The sequence below is a fragment of the Sinocyclocheilus anshuiensis genome, unplaced genomic scaffold (genome assembly GCF_001515605.1).
Source record: "Sinocyclocheilus anshuiensis isolate Anshui unplaced genomic scaffold, SAMN03320099.WGS_v1.1 scaffold55, whole genome shotgun sequence".
Taxonomy (NCBI): domain Eukaryota; kingdom Metazoa; phylum Chordata; class Actinopteri; order Cypriniformes; family Cyprinidae; genus Sinocyclocheilus; species Sinocyclocheilus anshuiensis.
Window position 1 is genome coordinate 168,040 of NW_015549647.1, and position 20,500 is coordinate 188,539.

Here is a 20,500-nt window from a genome sequence, read left to right on the forward strand (position 1 = left end):
CAACATCTTGCTCTGTCTCTCATTTTTCTAGAGTTTTATACAGTTTGCGCAACCTGGGGGACCACAAAAGGGGTATCTGAAGAATCTGTGCACAGCTCTTTTCAATATAGAAACAAGAATTCATAAGGGGCGTTTTTTTACCCCCATATCTTAAAATGAAACTTAAACTTGGACAAAATTTTCAGAAGTTGGTGTCGGAAATTAATGGAGTAAAAGACCCCTGCTGATAAGGAATACAGGTGCATCTCAATAAATTAGAATGTCATGGAAAAGTTCATTTATTTCAGTAATTCAACTCAAATTGTGAAACTTGTGTATTAAATAAATTCAATGCACACAGACTGAAGTAGTTTAAGTCTTTGGTTCTTTTAATTGTGATGATTTTGGCTCACATTTAACAAAAACCCACCAATTCACTATCTCAACAAATTAGAATACTTAATAAGACCAATAAAAAAAACATTTAGTGGATTGTTGGCCTTCTGGAAAGTATGTTCATTTACTGTACATGTACTTCTCCTTAGCCCAGGTAAGACGCCTCTGACGTTGTCTGTGGTTGAGTGGTTTAACAAGAGGAACTGTAATGTTAACAGAAATCACTTTTCAAAAACTACAAGAATGACTCGTTTGGACTACAATGCATATTTTCCGGGATTTGTGATATCACAAATATCGGCGAATGGGACGAGACCTGGTTGAGCTGCACACTAGAGAAGGCAACGAGTGTTATCACTATGTCACAGACATGCTAGTTTTCCCAAGGCAGATGAACTTAGAGTGGTTACAAGAGACTACACATACTTATATTCATGATGTAAATTTGTATGTTTATCTATGGACCATCAGGACAGAAAACACACAATAAGCTTTTTCAGCAGGTTCAAATTCAATTCCTTTCCATCTTCTCTTCCTCTTGTATACCAAGTCGACAATACGTTAAAATCCACACATACAATAATTGTTGTATGTATCAATTCTACAGATGTTGACTTTTGGATTGTGAATACATTTTACCTCAACAATGGTCTGGATTCAAAACAGTGATTCCAACATTCAAAGAACAATGCGTTAAAGGGATAGTTCTCCTTCAGTTGCTGGTCCCCATTGACTTCCATACTATGGAGAAAGAAAAAAAAACACTAGGCAAGTCAATGGGGACCAGCAACTGAAGGTGAACTATCCCTTTAAGACAAGCTGGCATGTAAGCTGACACGTCCAACACCAGACAAAACTCAGCTCACACTCACAAAATGATTCTGATCATACAAATTACACCCACATATTTTGACAGCCATTTATTATTTGCCATTAAAACAAGAGAATGGCTTGTTATATGACGCATAGTTTTTTTTTTTAAACGTAAATATAAAATAAAACACTTACTTTCAGGACAGCATTAAGAGAAAGTGGCTAATACAGAGATTAAGCTAAAGAATAGTTGGAAAAACTGGATTTAAATGTGTATGGCTAACCATCGGACTCCACAGATCTCTTCCCAGGCATTTCATAGAACATTCCCACCATCTTTCCAGGACAGTGTCTCTTTTGAGTTTTATATTGTCTCTGCTTCCTCAACGCAGTAACAATACGTGTTGTCATAGTTGTGGTCGTAACGGTGACTTACATGGTGAAATGCCTCGTGTAATCATATTCTATTGTAGGAATGACAGCTTGCACAAATTTCAGGAAAATCAGAAGATACCTGGAGTTATGAAAGTTAAGGGAAAATGTGTTTTTAAAAAAAAGGTTACTCATGAGCCAACATAAACATTTGTTAATTTACAACATAAACAACAAGAATAAATCTACGAGATGCTTGTAGTTTAAGCACACTACTAGGCATACTTGTCTGAATTTATGTTTCTTATGATTTTAAAATCCTTTTGACCAAAAAGTGTCCAGCAAAAATGGGAAATTCCTCAGTTTAAAAAGCCTCCCAGGATGCAGGGTATGCCAGTAGCCAATAACATTTAAGATAATTTTGATTTCTATAACTTTTTTTTTTTTAATCATACATAAACATATCACATGATCCTTCAGAAATCATTTGCTGATTGGTGCTCAAGAAACATTTCTTCTAATTATCAATGTTGAAAACTGTTGTGCTGCTTAATATTTTTGTGAAAACTGTGATATGAAAATTCAGTTTTGCATCACAGGAATAAAGTACATTAATATATATTCAAATAGAAAGCAGTTATTTTAAATTGTAATACTATTTCACAATATTACTGTTTTTACTGTTTTTGATCAAATAAATGCAGCTTGTGTGAGCATTAGAGATGTCTTAAAATTAAACTTTAAAAAAATCTTACCGACCTTAGACTTGAACAATAGTGTATGTGCTTATGCATATAATACTGTACTACAACCTTTTTTTTTTTAAAGAAAGGATACATATGGACCCCAAGTTCTCCTCCTCCTTCCGCCACTGTCTCGATAATCTTTTTCATTACCTCTGCATGTCTGACAAATAAAATCAAGAGAGCAGCTTTTTAGTTCACTGACTGTAAATGAGAGGTAGATGCATGTAAAGTTTGTATTTACCTGCACGGATGCACAGAGCACATAGCAGGTGGGGGCAGGTGGGGATGATTCTCAATGGTGACCGTCTTTTTAACATGATCCTGGCTGATGTCTTCATACATCTGATCCACCGTTAGAGGCTGTCTGTCCTGGAAATAAGCACAACATGGAGGATTTAAACAAAATGTGTTTTATTTAAGTGATGGGAGTAATGCAGGCCACAATTTTACATCATATCACATGTTGCCTTCACGTCAAAGAATAATAAAGCAAAATCACCTCATCATATCCAAACAGCCATAGTCTTGGGGTCTGGTAATATTTATCATATGTGATGTAAAGATCATAAGTTCTTGTCTGTAGAATGGCATCTTCCCCTCCAGCCTCTGCCTTGGTTTTACTTAAATCAGCCATTTTACTTGTGTCAAGAGTGGCCTAAACAAAAAATTTAAAAGAACAATTTTGCCAAAGCAAATCCTGTTGTTGAAAAACTTGCGTTGAGCATAATTTCTTACTTCATCTGTCTCCAAAAGTCCACTTTCTTCATATTCTGAAATATGAATAAACAATATTCAATTACCAGTTATGACTGTTATTACCGACTGATAATGCGTCATGAAAACTAAAACAAACATTCAGAGCTACCTTCCATGTCTGCTGCCTCTCCTTCATCATCATCATCATCTCCATCACCATTTCCACTTGCACCCTTCTGCACGTTCATATTCATATTGTCCTTCACATGCATACAAAACAATATATATTTATATATACACAATATGACTAAAAGAATAGTTCACCCAAAAATTAAAATTTACTCATCCTCAGAGCATCCAAGACGTAGATTTGATGCACAACAGATCTGGAGAAAGTTAGCATTAGATCACTTGCTCACCAATGGATCCTCTGCAGTGAATGGGTGCCGTCAGATTGAGAGTCCAAACTGCTGATTAAAAACATCACAATAATCCACAAGTAATCCTTCAGTGAAAAGTCCATCCCCTGTTGTCCTCTCACATTAAAATCCACCGACATATTTCTCTCCAGATTCAAAGATGTCTTTAATGATGGAACCGCTTCTTTCAAACACACTGTCATTCTGACGGCACCCATTCACTGCAGAGGATCCATCGGTGAGCAAGTGATGTAATGCTAAACTTCTCCTAATCTGTTGCAATGAAGAAACAAACTCATCTACATCTTGAATGGCCCTGACCCCCTAACCCTAAGGGAGAGTAAATTTTCATTTATGGGTGAACTCTTTCTTTAACAACTTTCAACCAATTCATTCATCATTCCATTCTTGAAGTAGTCAACAAAATGCTGCCTACCTTATTATCCAATGAGATTTCCTGAACTGCTTCTGTCACCCCTGTAACACCTAGTAACACAAAAAGAGTCTCTGAGAATGTCTGTCAGAAACTTAAGCGTGACAAAAACATGCATTTAACGGCCACTTGATACTGTTTGTTCAGATTCTGTTTCATACCAGAGTTATGATAGGTATCCACCCATCCCCCATCTCCATCATCCTCTTCTATAATGGCCTCCAGCTCATCAGAGTACTCCATCTGTTTACAGCGCTTGTAACATGGAACTGAGCCCCAAAACAACCATATTGTGACAATTACAAAACAGCTGTAGCACGATCATCACAGCTTCACACAACACAGCACAGCACAGCTGATTTATACTACATTTCAGAAACGAAGGTTTTCACTTCCTTTACCATTTCGGGTTAATAGAAACTGCTTGTCTTTGGGCAGATAGGGCTTCACCTTTGCTTCTTCTCCAGATGCCCTAAAAGTAAAGAAAATATATTCTTACTGTAAAAAGCCACAAAAGAGTATGTGCATAAAAAAAAAGTAAGCTGCAGAATATTACTCATATGAAGTCCTTCCAAAAACTCAAAGCACTGCTTGACAGCAGTGAATCTCAACCTTAATAAAATAAAAAGGCATTTTTAATATTATTCTTTACTTACAAATAACTATCTAGAATAAATCTAGAAATTACACTTTTAAAAATCCCTCATATATCAAGGTTTTCCAACACAATGGGAATTCTGGTGCTTGACTAAAAGCTCATTCAAAGAACAAATTAATTAGGAAATATAACCGTTTACATTGAGATGTGTGTTTTAGCTTAGTTTAATGCTCATGTCATGACTTATTTTAAACCATTTTAAGTGATCTTGCGCCCCAATCCCCCCCAATGGACTCCAACCCCTTGGTGAGAACCACTGGCATAAAGCAAACTACTAAAATAGATTACCAGTCCAATGTTTGGACTTGAATTCATGTTTCTTGGGACCTTAAAGACCTTTTTACCTAAAGACTTGAGTTTAAATGGCTGAAATGAATTTTGGTTGTAAAAAGCTGATTTAAAGGGATACTTCACCCCAAAATTAAAATGTTGTCATTAATCACTTACCCCTATGTCGTTCCAAACCCGTAAAAAGCTTTGTTCGTCTTCGGAACACAATTGAAGATATTTTGGATGAAAACTGGGAGGCTTGTGGCTGTCCCATTGACTGCCAAGTAGTTGAATAAAGTCGTTATTTTTGTTTTCTTCACGTACAAAAAGTATCAAAAGACGAACGAAGCTTTTAGGGATTTGGAACGACATGGGGGTAAGTGATTAATGACAAAATTGTCATTTTGGGGTTGATTATCCCTTTATAACACTGTATAATTGCTATAAGATTTTACACATTTGTGTTATTTCATGTCTGTGAAGCCTTTACAATTATTGTAAGATGTCTAAAATATTTATAGTAATAAGAGAGGAGTACATTATATTGCAAACTTTTGATTGGTTCTGTACAATACTCTTTTGCGTGTGTACCTACCAAGCCATATTTTGGGGACAAATTTGTATCCAGAAGTAAGCTAAATCTGACAAAACCTCCCTTTGCAGGCATCATTTGTAAAAACCAATATAAAATAAAAAAAAAAATTTTTGTTTCGTTTTTTTTTTTAATGTAAAGATGCAAAAACTTTTCTGTTTGGTATAGGTTATAGTATTTATAACTAGTTGTACATGAAACAATAGGAGGCTATAAAATGTTTGCTCGTGTGTGTGTGTGTGTGTGTTCTTGCCATTTCCATGTGGGGCAGTGATGAACCAGATGATCTCCTGCTGCAACAAACTGCACAGAACACAAAACATGCTTGTGCTTGAATCATTGTGTGTAAATCCTACTCAACTCAGTTATGGATACACACCATAACAAAATCAAAATGCGCACACACCTCCTCTGGAGTTATAACCCCAGTTTCTTTAAATTTAGATTCCTGGAAAAGGGAGAAACATGAAAATAATTAATATTTTCTAACTAGTCTTTATATCAGGGTTGAACAAAGAAGATGGCCTGGGTGTGCGAGAGCTTTGCCATCTCAAATACCAGCTGACAAACTATCCCTTCCCTTTTTGCTCATTTAAATCTGTCACCAAACTGAAGTTGTGTGAGTTTATAGCAGTCATGGGGTTACGGTAAATGTTATCTACATGTATGCATTTTGCAGACGCTTTTATCCAAAGCGACATACGTTGCATTCATTTTATGCATTCATGTAAATATCATGTCTGTGTAATTTAATGTCATTCATAATACATCCGCTATTGCAAGTTAAAAATCAAATACATTTTAGTTCTAACATTAAAAAAAGCTTACTTTAAATGCGAAGCTAATGAGAATTCCATCGTTAACAAGTACTGCTGTTTATCGTTTGCCAAAACTTTGAGAGATGTGGCATCTTATGTATCACTCCACCATTTGTATGATCCGAACTAAATCACATTTCACATTCCATGCAATTCAAAACGTTATCCGTTTATTTTCCTAAAATATATGTTAGTCAGTCAGCAGTGGCGTCTACTGAACTTTGGGTCATCTGACAGGTTGCATGTTTTCTCATGTTGTGACATGCATGCCTGCTGGGACTGATCTCTGCTGACATCAACATAGCACTGGTTGAGTAATTTCTGCTTACAGGTCAATGCTCGAAGTTATTAAACCCCATATTTAATGCTGCAGCTACTGGATACAGACCGCAAATCATGCTAACACTCCTCGCCTTACCTTCAAAACTGGCGTTAAAAACTCCGCCACTCCCAGAGCAGTGCCTTTCACCGAGTTTATGACGTTCTGCATTCTGGAAGAAGAGTCTCCGAGATAGATTAATTCGGGAATAGATTCAAACGAACTATACTTGACTAACACTACATACAGAGTCTGTTTAAAGAACGTTTAATCGGGCTACACCACATGACCTAAATCATCTGACAAACACTTCCGCATCTCAAATATCGCGATATTACGTGACGCCCATTGGCCAATGCAAGCAAAACGTCTAAAAACTTCAGTACAGTTAAAGCTTGCAATATATTTATTGTATTTCTGTAGACGTGTTATTTTATGCATATAGAACGCTTTGAGAAGAGCTTTTGGTCGAACAAACTTTGAGACGAAAAGCAATATAAACGGTTTAGATCGAAATGCAATCTGTTTTTATTTCACAATAATTTTGTAATTATACGAGGAAAATTAAAATGTGTTCTTCGACCATTTCATAATTCGAATAAATAATCCTACTTAAAAATAAGGATGGGATAGAATAATTTGTTTTCACATATCGTGAGGGACAGAAGACGACATTTTGGTGTAATTACCGATTCCCTCAAACATGAACCAAATAAAATATGGATCCAGTGACCTCTGTACAAGCCTGTTTTTTGTTATTGGCTTTATTATTTGCTCGTGGTTTCAGACCCCATAACAGAGAGGGCGGAACTTAATACAGTTTGCAAGTCAGTAATAGGCCAAATGATAATATTTATGTGGATACCAGCTCATATGGGGATAAAGGGTAATGAAAAGGTTGATGGATTAGCAAAACAGGCATTGGAAAACGAGGATATCATGAATATCTCACTTAGTAAATATGAAGCAAAAGCAGTAATTAAAGCATATACCACTAAGGAGTGGCAACATAAATGGGATACAGGAAATACAGGACGTCAACTTTATGAAATACAGCGAGAAGTAGGAGTCGTGAGAATAACTAAAAGAAGCACCAAAGAGGAAAATATTCTAACAAGATTAAGGGTTGGGCATACTATGCTGAATAAAACCTTAAAAATAATAAATAAACATCCAACAGGATTATGTGAGCACTGTGGAATGGAGGAATCAGTAGAACATGTTATTTGTGTTTGTCAAAAGTATACTAATGAACAAGAAACAATGAAGAATGAACTTAGAAAGATGGGAGTGGATAACCTAAAGCTTAAAAATATATTTACTTATGGACTAGAAAGTTTATTTTTTGTATCTTAAGAGAACAGAGCTGATTAAGAGAATTTAGTGGGAAAAATCTTCTTGAGGTAAAGAAGTAAACATTTTTTTATTTTATTTAGTAATTTTTTTTTGTCCTCTTATGAAAGGGTAAACTCTGGTTCACACTCCAATACAGTAGGTGGCGATAATGCACCTTAACATGGGTGCTACCCGCCATAAAACCGAAGAAGAAGAAGAAGAAGTAATTGGCCAAGCGTAGTCATGTGACTTGTGTGACGTCACCTGCGGGAATCTTTAATCGTCTTTGGTGGTCCAAAAGCGAATTCCAGAAGAACGGAAATATTACAGTATTGAAATCAAAGTTAAAACGCGCACTACTCTTTTTATGTCTGCAACATCTAAACCCACACCACCTTCTTGTTACGGTGACCTGTATTTTATGAACAGTTTGTCAAAAGTAAACTACAACGTGCAACTTTACGTGTATCACGAAACCATTTCACCGTAAGTTCCGGTGATACATAAGATTTTCAACTTTCTGAAATGCAACTGAGTTTTTTTTTCCAAGCATGTCTCCAGACCTAAAGCCTATTGAGCATCTCGAGGTCTCTAACATCCACCAGCTCCGTGATGTCATCACGGAGGAGTGGAAGAGGACTCCAGTAGCAACCTGTGAAGCTCTGGTGAACTCCATGCCCAAGAGGGTTAAGGCAGTGCTGGAAAATAATGGTGGCCACACAAAATATTGACACTTTAGGCCCAATGTGGACATTTTCACTTAGGGGTGTACTCACTTTTGTGGCCAGCGGTTTAGACATTAATGGCTGTGTGTTGAGTTATTTTGAGGGGACGGCAAATTTACACTGTTATACAAGCTGTACACTCACTACTTTACATTGTAACAAAGTGTAATTTCTTCAGTGTTGTCACATGAAAAGATATAATAAAATGTTTACAAAAATGTGAGGGGTGTACTCACATCTGTGAGATACTGTATATATTATCATAAAAGTAATCCATTTCTCACATGTACTAGGCTATATGGCATGTTTTATGTACCATATGATTTATCATATGGCTTTAGAAGATTTGGGATTAGGGCTGCAACTACTGTTATAATAATTTAATCTGTTGATTATGTCTTCTTCAATTACTTAAATAAATATTTAAGTATTTTCATTTTCAGTAATTTTTAAAAGTAATTCTACATCCTGCCCAGTGTTGTCCTCTGAACAATGTGTGGATTGAAGGCTATGAAACAAAATATAGTAAATGTATCTATGTAAACTATGCTATTACGAGCACAAAAGTGTTCAAATATAAACATTAAATTCTAAAACCATGTAAAGTACCAGTAAATTAAATGAAACGTGTTCAAACATTAGGTAACACTTTATTTTAGGGTCTCTTAACTAGTTACTTATTAGCATGCATATTACTAGAATATTAGCCATTTATTAGTACTAATTAAGCACATATTAATGCCTTATTCTACATGACCTTATTCTACATCCCTAATCCTACCCAATACCTAAACTTAACAACTACCTTACTAACTATTAATAAGCAGCAAATTAGGAATTTATTGAGGGAAAAGTCGTAGTTAATAGTGAATAAGTGTTCCCTATTCAATGTGTTACCAAACATTATAAGTACTATAAACATGTAGTTCCCCTCACTCCACAACAAATCCTTTAAATTTAATGGTATTCAAAACAGAATGGGAACGAAAAATGTAAGTATAAAGCAAACATGCTCAAGTCTAAAATAGAATTGCCTTTTATGGTGTTTTTTCTCATCTTTTGAGATTGACAACTTCAGTCCCCAATTTAGTTTTACTGAATGGACAGGAGCTACTTGGACATTCTGCAAAATATCTCTGTGTTCCACAGAAGAAAAACTTTTTTTTTTTTTGTTAATGACACGAGGAATTCAACAGCTATTTCTGTTTTTAAACTTTCTTAGACGTCTTTGTGAGATGATCAAGCAATGGATCTACAGCCTCTACAAACATATCCCTGGTCTGCATTTGGATGACGTAGCGTGTTTACCATGAACACCAGAAGCAATGAAACCTTACTGGGGAACGCCACAGATGTGAGAGACACCAGGGCCTGGGTCGTGGAGTCTGTTGTCATATTAGCCATTGCCTTGTTTGTCTGTCTGGGCAATCTGCTCATTGTGTTCACCCTTTATCGGAAGCCCTACCTCTTAACGCCAAGCAATAAGTTTGTCTTCAGCCTGACGCTTTCCAACTTCCTATTGTCGGTACTGGTGCTGCCATTTGTCATTGCCAGCTCTCTTAACGGAGAATGGCTGTTTGGTGTCGTATGGTGCAACTTCACAGCACTGTTATATCTGCTCATCAGTTCTGCCAGCATGCTCACACTGGGAGCCATTGCCATCGACAGGTAAGGAGTATTATAAAGAGAATGCATTTGTATCATGCACACTTACCTTTGGAACTCAATGAGCCAAACACTTCCCAACAACTCTCATTGTTCTATAAATCATTTTTATATTCAGGAGTCTAGATGTTAAACTCTGCATCCTGTAGCTAAAGTACTAATCAATGGTTGCTTTGTTGTCTGGTTGTTTGGCCCCTGCTGCCTTGATTTTTAGGCTTGGTATAGCTGCAAACCATTAGAAAACACTAAAACAGGTTTTTGATAGTATGCATGGCATCTTGATCTAATGCTTTTGTATATTGTAAGGGCTTGTTGTTACGTTATTATTTATTTAATTGCATGTTGTTCCAAACCTAAATGATAGGAACAAAATGAGATATTTTTAATAAATAGTGTTAGTAATATATAGTGATATAGAATAATGCAGAATAATACAGAAAAAAAATAGAATAGTGTTCATTTATGACTAATGAATTAAATTGAATACATGTGTTCTTAATAATTATTTCCAAATAAATTTTTTAAATATATTTTTCAAGGTTTTTTTTTTTTTTTTTACAAATATCAAATAATACATATGAATTATTCATTCGTAAATATCATGTTAATTGTTATTGACCAGTCACACCTCATGACATACCTGAACTAACTTTGTCTTGTCATAAAAAGCTTAAATTATCTGATATTATAAGTTTTGTTGACCTTGTATAAATTGTTTTTTATGCATTATATTTTTGAAAATCCTGTCATGTCATTGTTCCATATTTCAAGTCTTCTAAAGTCATATGATAGCAAACCAGGACAGACCAAAATTTAAGTAATTAATCAGTAAAAATCTTCCTCTTTAGGTGCCTTAAGATCATCATTAAATAATTAATTTGAATAAAACTGGTTTACAATTAATTTAAATTAATGTCATGAATGTAACTTTACGTACAGAACGTACAGTTCTTGAAATGTCTAGAATCACAAAATGAATTGTGGTTAATTATTTTCAACAATCCCAGTTTCTGTTAATCAAGGCAAGACACCACAGGTGAATGGGAAAAAATTGAACTAATTGATATCACCTTACTACAAAGTAAGCATTACCTAAATTAAATATGCACTCAAAAACATAAATTTCCAAAACAACAATCTGAGCATTGGACAAAGCAAGTCAAAGTCACTGAGGGTTTTTTGGATATCTGTTTTTTTATCACGTCAAATCCGAAAATATTGTCAACAACCAGGGAAAATTTTGATTTTCACCATGTTTTTAGGAATAACATTAAATAATGTGAATGATAATGATAAATGAACAAAACCTTCAGTAAAAACCTTCAGAATGTAGATTGGAATAAAAGTAGAAAAACTTGGTACGTAAGTGCTGCTGAAGTAGAGAATTCTGTTTACTTAGTGCAAAAGAAAACACTCATTTTGAGAAAATGGCCTGTAATAAATAAATGGTAATTAAATTTGTTTAATTTTGGGTTGTGTTCATTCAATTAGTCTGAAACAACAAATCAAGAAAAGCCAAAATTGCATGATTTTGCGTGAAATAAATTTAAATCATGACAACTCTCTGAAGATTTTAGCATGGTGATGGATATGACAATGTTAATGTATTTGGTCTTGGCGGAATAGATCTGCTACGCTGCTGCTGAATTGCTGCTGCTGTTGGTTATTGCTGTAGTTGTAGATTATTGCTGATGCTGCAAGCAAGTACAGGAACTTGCTACTGCCAATGCATACGGCGATATGGTGCTGTGAGTATTTAAGACATACTGCTGCTGCACAAATAGCATATAAAATAACCCGTTGCAGATCTATACAGGTGGAGCTGGGGAAGGTGGAGGGTTTCAGAGAAACTTTGAAAGCGTGCTGCAGGAATCTCTAGTGAATGCTAGCCAGCCATATAAATGCAAGGCAGTAAGCTCATTGGCTGCATATGCAGCATGAACCAATCAGCTTGTGCCAAGTCGTTTAACTCTCTGAATATCATCAGTTACGTTAACAACCCGTCAGCCTGCGCCATCTAGAGTTTCATGACTGAACTATATATTTATTTAAAAACCACTGCTGTAGATACAACCGCTGTCAGGTTTGATATCATTGACACTGTTCACAACACATGCAAAAGCTGTTTGATTTTATTGACATAATTGTTCATTTTAGGTCAGAGTTAGAACAAATCGATATCTAAAACTGTTTTGTGTTCTATCAGGTACTATGCTGTGCTGTTCCCGATGGTCTACCCTATCAAGATCACGGGGAATCGTGCAGCAGTGGCCATTGTCTACCTGTGGCTGCATTCTCTGGTGGGCTGCCTGCCTCCTCTGTTTGGCTGGTCCACATTTGAGTTTGACCATTTCAAGAAGACATGCACCGTAGCCTGGTATCATGATGTCAGCTACACTGTATTCTGGGTTGTGTGGTGCTGCCTGGTTCCACTGTTTGCTATGCTGGTGTGCTACGGTCTCATCTTCCGTGTGGCACGGCACAAAGCTCGCAAGGTGCACTGTGGGACGGTTGTGGTAGTTCAGGAGACCCCCTCTTCCAATAGGAACGGACGAAAGAACTCCACTGCCTCGGTTTCTTCCATCGGGAGCCGTAGAGGTTTGATCTACGCTGGAAGCCAGTGTAAAGCCCTGGTCACCATTTTTGTGGTGGTCGGCACCTTCTTGATGACGTGGGGTCCGTATGTGGTAGTGATCTGCACCGAGGCGGTATGGGGGCGAGGAAGTGTGTCACCCGGACTGGAGACGATGGTGACCTGGCTGTCGTTCATCAGTGCTGCCTGTCATCCTCTCATATATGGGCTGTGGAATAAAACTGTAAGGAAGGAGCTGCTTGGCATGGGCTGTGGTGACCGCCATTACCGGGAATCATTCATTAGTCGCCACAGGAAGTCCCGCCTCTTTAGCATCTCCAACCGAATCACAGGTGAATTTTTACCCCAGTTGTTTGAATAAGGAGTTTGCACATAATTTCATGGTCATGTGTGGTTATATATTATATATATATACAGTCGTGGTCAGAATTATTGGCACCCTTGGTAAATATGATCAAAGAAGGCTGTGAAAATAAATCTGCATTGTTAATCATTTTGATCTTTTATTTAAAAAATTCACATAAATCTAACCTTTCATTGGAGAATAAGAATTTAAAATGGGGTGAAATATCATTATGACAAATGTTTTTCTCTAATACACATTGGACACAATTAATGGCACCCTTTTATTCGATGCTTTTTGAAACCTCCATTTGGCATAATAACAGCTCTGAGTTTTCTCCTATAATGCCTGATGAGGTTAGAGAGCTGATGACACCTGACAAGAGATCAGAGACCATTCCTTCATCCAGAATCTCTCCAGACCCTTCAGATTCCCAGCTCCATGATGGTGCTTCTCCTCTTCAGTTCACCACACTCATTTTCTATAGGGTTCAGGTCAGGGAACTGGAATGGCCATAGCAGAAGCTTGGTTTTGTGCTCAGTGACCCATTTTTGTGTTGTTTTTAAGGTTTGTTTTTGGATTCAGGACTTCAGACTGGGCCGAAGGTTTACCTTCCAACAAGACAATGACCCTAAGCACACAGCTACAATAACGAAGGAGTGGCTTCACAACAACTCTGTGACTGTTCTTGAATGGCCCAGCCAGAGCCCTGACTTAAACCCAATTGAGCATCTCTGGAGAGACCTAAAAATGGCTGTCCACCAACGTTTACCATCCAACCTGACAGAACTGGAGAGGATCTGCAAGGAGGAATGGCAGAGGATCCCCAAATCCAGGTGTGAAAAACTTGTTGCATCTTTCCCAAAAAGACTCATGGCTGTATTAGATCAAAAGGGTGCTTCTACTAAATACTGAGCAAAGGGTCTGAATACTTAGGACCATGTGATATTTCAGTTTTTCTTTTTTAATAAATCTGCAAAAATGTCAACGATTCTGTGTTTTTCTGTCAATATGGGGTGCTGTGTGTACATTAATGAGGAAAAAAAATTAACTTAAATGATTTTAGCAAATGGCTGCAATATAACGAAGAGTGAAAAATTTAAGGGGGTCTGAATACTTTCCGTACCCACTGTATATACAGTACTGTGCAAAAGTCTTAGGCCATTAGTATTTTCACCAACAAAAAATGGTTTTAAGCCAGTTATTCCTATCTTTTGCTATAGTAGAAATTAGGTCATTTTTATCAATTCAACTATTATTTTCTCTTGTGAACAACATGTAAACATCTTTTATGAGAAGAGAGCGAGAGAGAGAGACATCGATATATATATCACAGAAGAAATGCCATTCCATTTCAAATTATGGTTAAAGAATACCCATTTTTGCAAACCCATTTTTTTTTCTGTGGATTAACTGTACTAATTGTTCACCTCAAGACTAGCAATGTGTGTGCTAACAAATTACATAGTTTCAATTTTGATTTCATGTGGACTTTAAATAGACATCTTTGTGTTGCAGATCTTGGTATGTCTCCACATCTGACGGCCATGTTGGCTGGTGGAGGCCAGCTTTTAGGTGCTGGCAGCAGCACAGGAGACACTGGCTTTAGTTTTTCCCAGGACTCAGGTGTGTGTAGATAAAATTGTACATTTACACAATCATTTTTATGTATTTGAAAGAACTCGCTTGTGCTCACCAAGGCTGTTAAAATATGATTTCTATTTTAAAAGTATTTTATTTCTGTGATGCAAAGCTGAATTTCCAGCATAATTCTAATATGATGATTTACTGCTCAAGAAACATTTCTTATTATTGCAATATATAAATTGCAATATATTTTTTCGGATTCTCTAATGGATAGAAAGTTAAATATATCATTTATTTGCAATAGAAATATATAGTAACTTTTGTAAATGTATGTACTGTCACTTTTGATCAATTTCATGCATCCTTATAAAAGCATTTCTTTTAAAAAATAAAAAATCTTACCCCAAACTTTATATGCATATATATTTGAGGGTATCTTAAAAAACAACTCGGTTATTTCCTAAAGTGTTTTGTTTTGTAATGGTCACCCTGCAGGTACAGATATCATGTTGCTGGATAACAGTTCTGAGGGACCAGAGAGCTCACACTACAGTGCTTTAGTCAACAAGCGCATGAGTTCAGTGATGTTTGAGGACCAGGTGGAACAGCAGTCTAAAGGTATAGTCAACTACCTCTGGCAAATAAGTGACTTAAAGGGATAGTTCATCCAAAAATGAAAATTCTGTCATTAATTACTCACCCTCATGTCGTTTCAAACCCGTAAGACCTTCGTTCATCTTCGGAACACAAATTAAGATATTTTTGATGGAATCTGAGAGCTGTCTGACCCTGCATAGACAGCAATACAACTGAAATGTTCCCAAGTCCAGAGACGTAGCAAGGAGATCTGTACAGCGTGATGCAGCTGACACAGAACAGCATACCTTGTTTACGTCCAGTGGATATTCCAAAATGGCACCAGGGTGATGCGGAGGAGACTTAATTGTTGAATAAAGTCACTTTTTTTTTTCTTTTGCGTACAAAAAGTATTCTCGTAGCTTTGTATAATTACGGATGAACCACTGATGTCACATGGATTATTTTACAGATCTTTTTGCTACGTTTCTGGACTTGGGAACATGTCAGTTGCGTTGCTGTCTATGGGAGGGTCAGACAGCTCTCAGATTCCATCAAAAATATCTTAATTTGTGTTCCGAAGATGAACGAAGGTCTTACAGGTTTGAAACGACATGAGGGTGAGTAATTAATGACAGAATTTTCATTTTTGGGTGAACTAACCCTTTAAAGGACAGAATTTCACAAAACCCTGCTGCACCTGTCACCTTTGTTTGTATAGCGCTTTATACAATACTGGTTGTGTCAAAGCAGTTTTACAGTGTCAAACAGGAAAATAGTTTGTCAATAATGCAAGACGACAATATTTGTCCAGCTAAATCCTGAAATCCAACTTCACGTGACTGAAATAAAATGGTTTGTAAAAGTTTTTTGGAACATTCCAGTTTCAATACAAGCTAAGTTCAATTGACAGCATTTGTGCATATTGATTACCACAAATATAAATAAAAAAAAGAAAGAAAAATCTGGTTTACAGTGAGACATTAAAATACTTACTGTGAAATTATAGCCACAAAACCTAGATACGATAATAGAGTTAAGTGTAAATCCATTTCCTGTCCTATTTCTCACTGTTCCTATTAAATAAACATCTAATAATGTATTAATTTCTTATTTCTAATTCTGTACTTTATTTCTAGCGGGTGAGGATCAGTCTCAGTGCCTGGTGAAGGCGGAGATACACCAGGTGATTGACAGCTTTGCGTCCAGTATGGCGAAAGCAATCGAGAGCGATGCCAAATTTCTGCTGTTCGCTACAGAGTCTCTAACTGACAGTGTTTCATCGTGTCAACTCGCACAGAGGAGCTCACGCGACCCGGATGGACAGAGGATCCGTCTGGAGAGCGTCGATGAGGGAATCGTTAACGATGACAAGGTTGAAGACGACGAGGATGAAATCGAGGAAATATGTGCATAAATAAATCTGCACATAGGTGATGTCTGTCTGATTTTGGTCTGTAACTTTCTCAATGAAGCACAAATTCTGATTGTGTTTCTATGACTATCATACATATTGCAAAGATGCCATGAGGATATATATATATATATATATATATATATAAATAAAATAAATATATTGTAGAAACTTAATTTTCTGTAAAGCTGCTTTGCAACAATTGTTATCGTGAAAAGCGCTATACAAATAAACTTGAATTGAATTTATTTGAATATATACTGTATATATATATATATATACATATATATACATATATAAAGCTCAAAACAAGTCATTTTTAGCTCTTCAAGGAAAAGAGCTCTCTTTTCAGTTACATTTCCAACTAATTTAAACAATTTAGGTATATACTATATAGGGCAGACTGGGGCTAGTTGTCACACTTATCACTCCAGTGAATATTTCTCAGAATAGGTTTATGAAAGACAATTTCTGTTTAGGAACATACTATTAAGTCTTATCCACAAAAAAAGTATATTCTCAGGAAAAATGTTTGGGCATCTTATCACACTACATGGGGTAAGTTGTCACAATGAGAACCTGCCATTAAATAGCATTTGAACTGTTTAATAACAATTGTTATTAGTGAGCAGTTTCAAAGCATTATTTTTGCCAACAGATAGTGAAATTAATACAAATGGATGAACTACATTCATAACGTGCCCTGACCTTTTTTCTTTTCTTTTTTTTTGACCTAAAACAGTTCAATTTCAGTTCAGTTTTGTGTTTAGCACTGTATTTACATATTTCTCTGCTTTTAAAATACTGTGTATTACTTTGTCACATTTGTATGTCATATAAGTCACACATGGCCAGTCTTGCCTATTTGAATACAATTATACAACTATGAATAATGTTTAGACCTGGCAAAAATTATGAACCACTATCCATTATGAGTGCAAAGCGGTGCTGTTTTCAAGCACTGAGCTTATAACATTGTAAAACTACATTGACAATATTTAGTCTTCCATTCAATTCACACGGGGTCATGATACTCACATTTGATGTTTCTACAGTGAAAAAAAAAATTTATTAATCTTATTCTTTAAATACTCCAGATATGCAGGTGGAAATTATTTTATTATCTTTTGTAATATAGCTGTCTTTATATTGCATTTCAAGGTGTAAACATTTTGTAATTTAGTATTCTTTTTTAAAAACATTTAAATTATTCTTTTAAAAAACACTTATTGCTCATTTTCTTTTATATCATAACTGTCTTTCTGATAATAAACAGCACTTGTATTTCTAAGTCTGTTTCTCACAGTGGTCTGTATGTAAAGGTGTCTAATGATTAGTGTCTGCTGAACATCTGTGAGGATCTCAGCCAACACTCGTGCAGCATAAGAAGAACGTGCAAACTAAAAAACAGAGGGCACAGAGAAAAGGGACAGCATTCCCTCTGTTTTCAGTGTTTAAGAAAAATATTTCAGTGTTCAAAAATCATTTTTGTAATCAGTATTTTTCTTGCTTTACAGGAAAATATATTTAAAAAATGCAAAACAGTAAGGATTTAAGACTTTCAGAGAATATATCTTGCTGTTTCTACAGTGAAAAAAAAAATTTATTAATCTTATTCTTTAAATACTCCAGATATGCAGGTGGAAATTATTTTATTATCTTTTGTAATATAGCTGTCTTTATATTGCATTTCAAGGTGTAAACATTTTGTAATTTAGTATTCTTTTTTAAAAACATTTAAATTATTCTTTTAAAAAACACTTATTGCTCATTTTCTTTTATATCATAACTGTCTTTCTGATAATAAACAGCACTTGTATTTCTAAGTCTGTTTCTCACAGTGGTCTGTATGTAAAGGTGTCTAATGATTAGTGTCTGCTGAACATCTGTGAGGATCTCAGCCAACACTCGTGCAGCATAAGAAGAACGTGCAAACTAAAAAACAGGGCACAGAGAAAAGAAGAGAGAAAAGGGACAGCATTCCCTCTGTTTTCAGTGTTTAAGAAAAATATTTCAGTGTTCAAAAATCATTTTCGTAATCAGTATTTTTCTTGCTTTACAGGAAAATATATTTTAAAAATGCAAAACTGAGTAAGGATTTAAGAATTTCAGAGAATATATCTTGCTTAGTTTTATTTTTCTAACCCTTTTAGCTAATTGATTTTTGATGTATGCCTAAATCTAACCAAATTCAGTGAGGTTTATGTTTAAAACAACAAAAAGCAATTTGTCAAATCAAGTTGCATTGTACTGCATTGCATTATATGTTTTGTCCTCACAATAAAAAACTACAGAGTGTTGATCATAAAACTAAGACATTGGGAGATATAGAGTAACTGATATTTATATGCATTTTATGTAAGTGGTCTGCTATACTGATCTTGATTTACATTACAAGCTATCAGAATTTCATCTTACTTTTTGGACATATAAATATCAGCAACGGCACCAAATTGTGTATTTTTGTTCAATTTGGGCCTCTGAATAAATCTGAGATGGTTTTTCCTCTGAATATGATATGAGCTCCATATTCTCCTATATCATACTAAATTACACAAAAACCTGATGCATCAAATATGATTCTCTCTCTCTCTATATATATATATATATATAATAAAAAAAAATGTTTGGATTTTGTCTAAAGGTTCTATAACGTGTTCCGTTTAAAAATGTCAGGCTTTACAGGGTTAAGAATGTGAATGCCACTAATGTCACACAAGCATATTTGTAAAGATACTACTCTAAAAATACATAAGGATAACAATGTACCTTGAGAAGTAAATGACCGGGGATCCGCTGTGTCTCTGCACTAGCAGTGTTGCCAATTTAGCGACTTTTCAGACCCCTTGGCGACTTTTTTTTCCAAAAAAGCGACTAGCGACAAATCTAGCGACTTCTTGGACAAACCTTAGCGAGTCTCTGTGATCGCTGGTACAGTGACGGCGCTACACCGGGGCTGGGGGGTGGGCTTTAGCCCCGTAAGAATTTTGAATAGCCCCGGTTTAGCCCTCATTTGCGCTAAACCACGGCAACAGACGTATCGTCCTTCTGTAGGCTATATGCAATCCATTACATAGTCACTAAGGTTGTGATGTGGTGTTCGTTTTAATGTTTTATTTAAGTTTTAAGTATGCACAGTTCTGATTATGCATATAAATATGTATTGTGTTGTAAATGCTGAGCGCATGGGTGCCGTCCTGTGCTGTTTGCACAACTCACACAGTAACCTCCGCGTCAGTGCACCGCGTGAGCGCAGGTTCCTGCATTAGGCTACATTTAATCCATTACATAATAATCACTGAGATTGTGATGTGGTGTTCGTTTTAATGTTTTATTTAAGTTTTAAGTATGCACAGTTCTGATTATGCATATGTATTGTGTTGTTAATGCTGAGCGCACGGGTGCTGTTTGCACATATCTCACACAGTAACCTCCGCGTCATGTGAGCGCAGTTTCTTGCATTATAGGCTACATTTAATCCATTACATAATAATCACTAAGATTGTGATGTGGTGTTCGTTTTAATGTTTTATATAAGTGTAAAGTATGCACAGTTCTGATAATGCATACAAATGTATTGTGTTGTTAATGCTAAACGCATGGGTGCTGTCCAGTTCTGAAGTCTTGCCTTTGTATGTAAAATGTTTTTGTCGTGGTCTTATGGTCACTTGTATTAAGATTATATCTATTTTGATGAATTTGCCTATTCGTTGGCAAAATATAAATTAAAACTACACTTCTGTTGAATATG

General features: G+C 35.8%; 2 protein-coding genes across 4 annotated transcripts; one reads left to right on the plus strand and one right to left on the minus strand.

Annotated features, from left to right (window-relative positions):
* Window positions 1–1,280: 1,280 nt before the first annotated feature.
* Window positions 1,281–6,817, minus strand: atg3 (autophagy related 3). Of its 2 annotated transcripts, XM_016449072.1 has the most exons (12): window positions 6,611–6,817; window positions 5,781–5,822; window positions 5,628–5,677; window positions 4,256–4,326; window positions 4,016–4,123; window positions 3,858–3,907; window positions 3,172–3,262; window positions 3,042–3,076; window positions 2,806–2,961; window positions 2,548–2,675; window positions 2,398–2,466; window positions 1,281–1,702 (listed from the first exon to the last, which is right to left on the minus strand). In XM_016449072.1, the coding sequence occupies exons 1-12, from the start codon at window positions 6,680–6,682 to the stop codon at window positions 1,621–1,623; spliced, it is 954 nt and encodes a 317-aa protein (XP_016304558.1). In that variant the 5' UTR covers window positions 6,683–6,817; the 3' UTR covers window positions 1,281–1,620. The 2 variants fall into 2 exon arrangements, with proteins under 2 accessions (XP_016304558.1, XP_016304559.1); XM_016449073.1 differs by lacking the exon at window positions 5,781–5,822.
* Window positions 6,818–9,774: 2,957 nt separating this feature from the next.
* gpr161a (G protein-coupled receptor 161a) lies at window positions 9,775–16,854 on the plus strand. Of its 2 annotated transcripts, XM_016449346.1 has the most exons (6): window positions 9,775–10,239; window positions 12,443–13,161; window positions 14,691–14,798; window positions 15,255–15,377; window positions 16,475–16,521; window positions 16,636–16,854. In XM_016449346.1, exons 1-6 carry the CDS (start codon window positions 9,881–9,883, stop codon window positions 16,750–16,752), a joined length of 1,473 nt encoding a protein of 490 aa, XP_016304832.1. In that variant the 5' UTR covers window positions 9,775–9,880; the 3' UTR covers window positions 16,753–16,854. The 2 variants fall into 2 exon arrangements, with proteins under 2 accessions (XP_016304832.1, XP_016304830.1); XM_016449344.1 differs by having other exon boundaries at window positions 16,475–16,854.
* The last annotated feature ends 3,646 nt before the right edge of the window (window positions 16,855–20,500 follow it).

Coding starts and splice junctions, on each gene's coding strand:
- atg3 (XM_016449072.1), bottom strand. CDS start 6,682: ATGCAGAACGTCATAAACTCGGTGAAAGGCACTGCTCTGGGAGTGGCG. Junction 5,823..6,610: donor TTTTAACGCCAGTTTTGAAG/GTAAGGCGAGGA, acceptor TCCCTTTTCCAG/GAATCTAAATTTAAAGAAAC. Junction 2,962..3,041: donor GACTTTTGGAGACAGATGAA/GTAAGAAATTAT, acceptor TTTTTTGTTTAG/GCCACTCTTGACACAAGTAA.
- gpr161a (XM_016449344.1), top strand. CDS start 9,881: ATGAACACCAGAAGCAATGAAACCTTACTGGGGAACGCCACAGATGTG. Junction 13,162..14,690: donor CATCTCCAACCGAATCACAG/GTGAATTTTTAC, acceptor TTTGTGTTGCAG/ATCTTGGTATGTCTCCACAT. Junction 15,378..16,474: donor GGTGGAACAGCAGTCTAAAG/GTATAGTCAACT, acceptor CTTTATTTCTAG/CGGGTGAGGATCAGTCTCAG.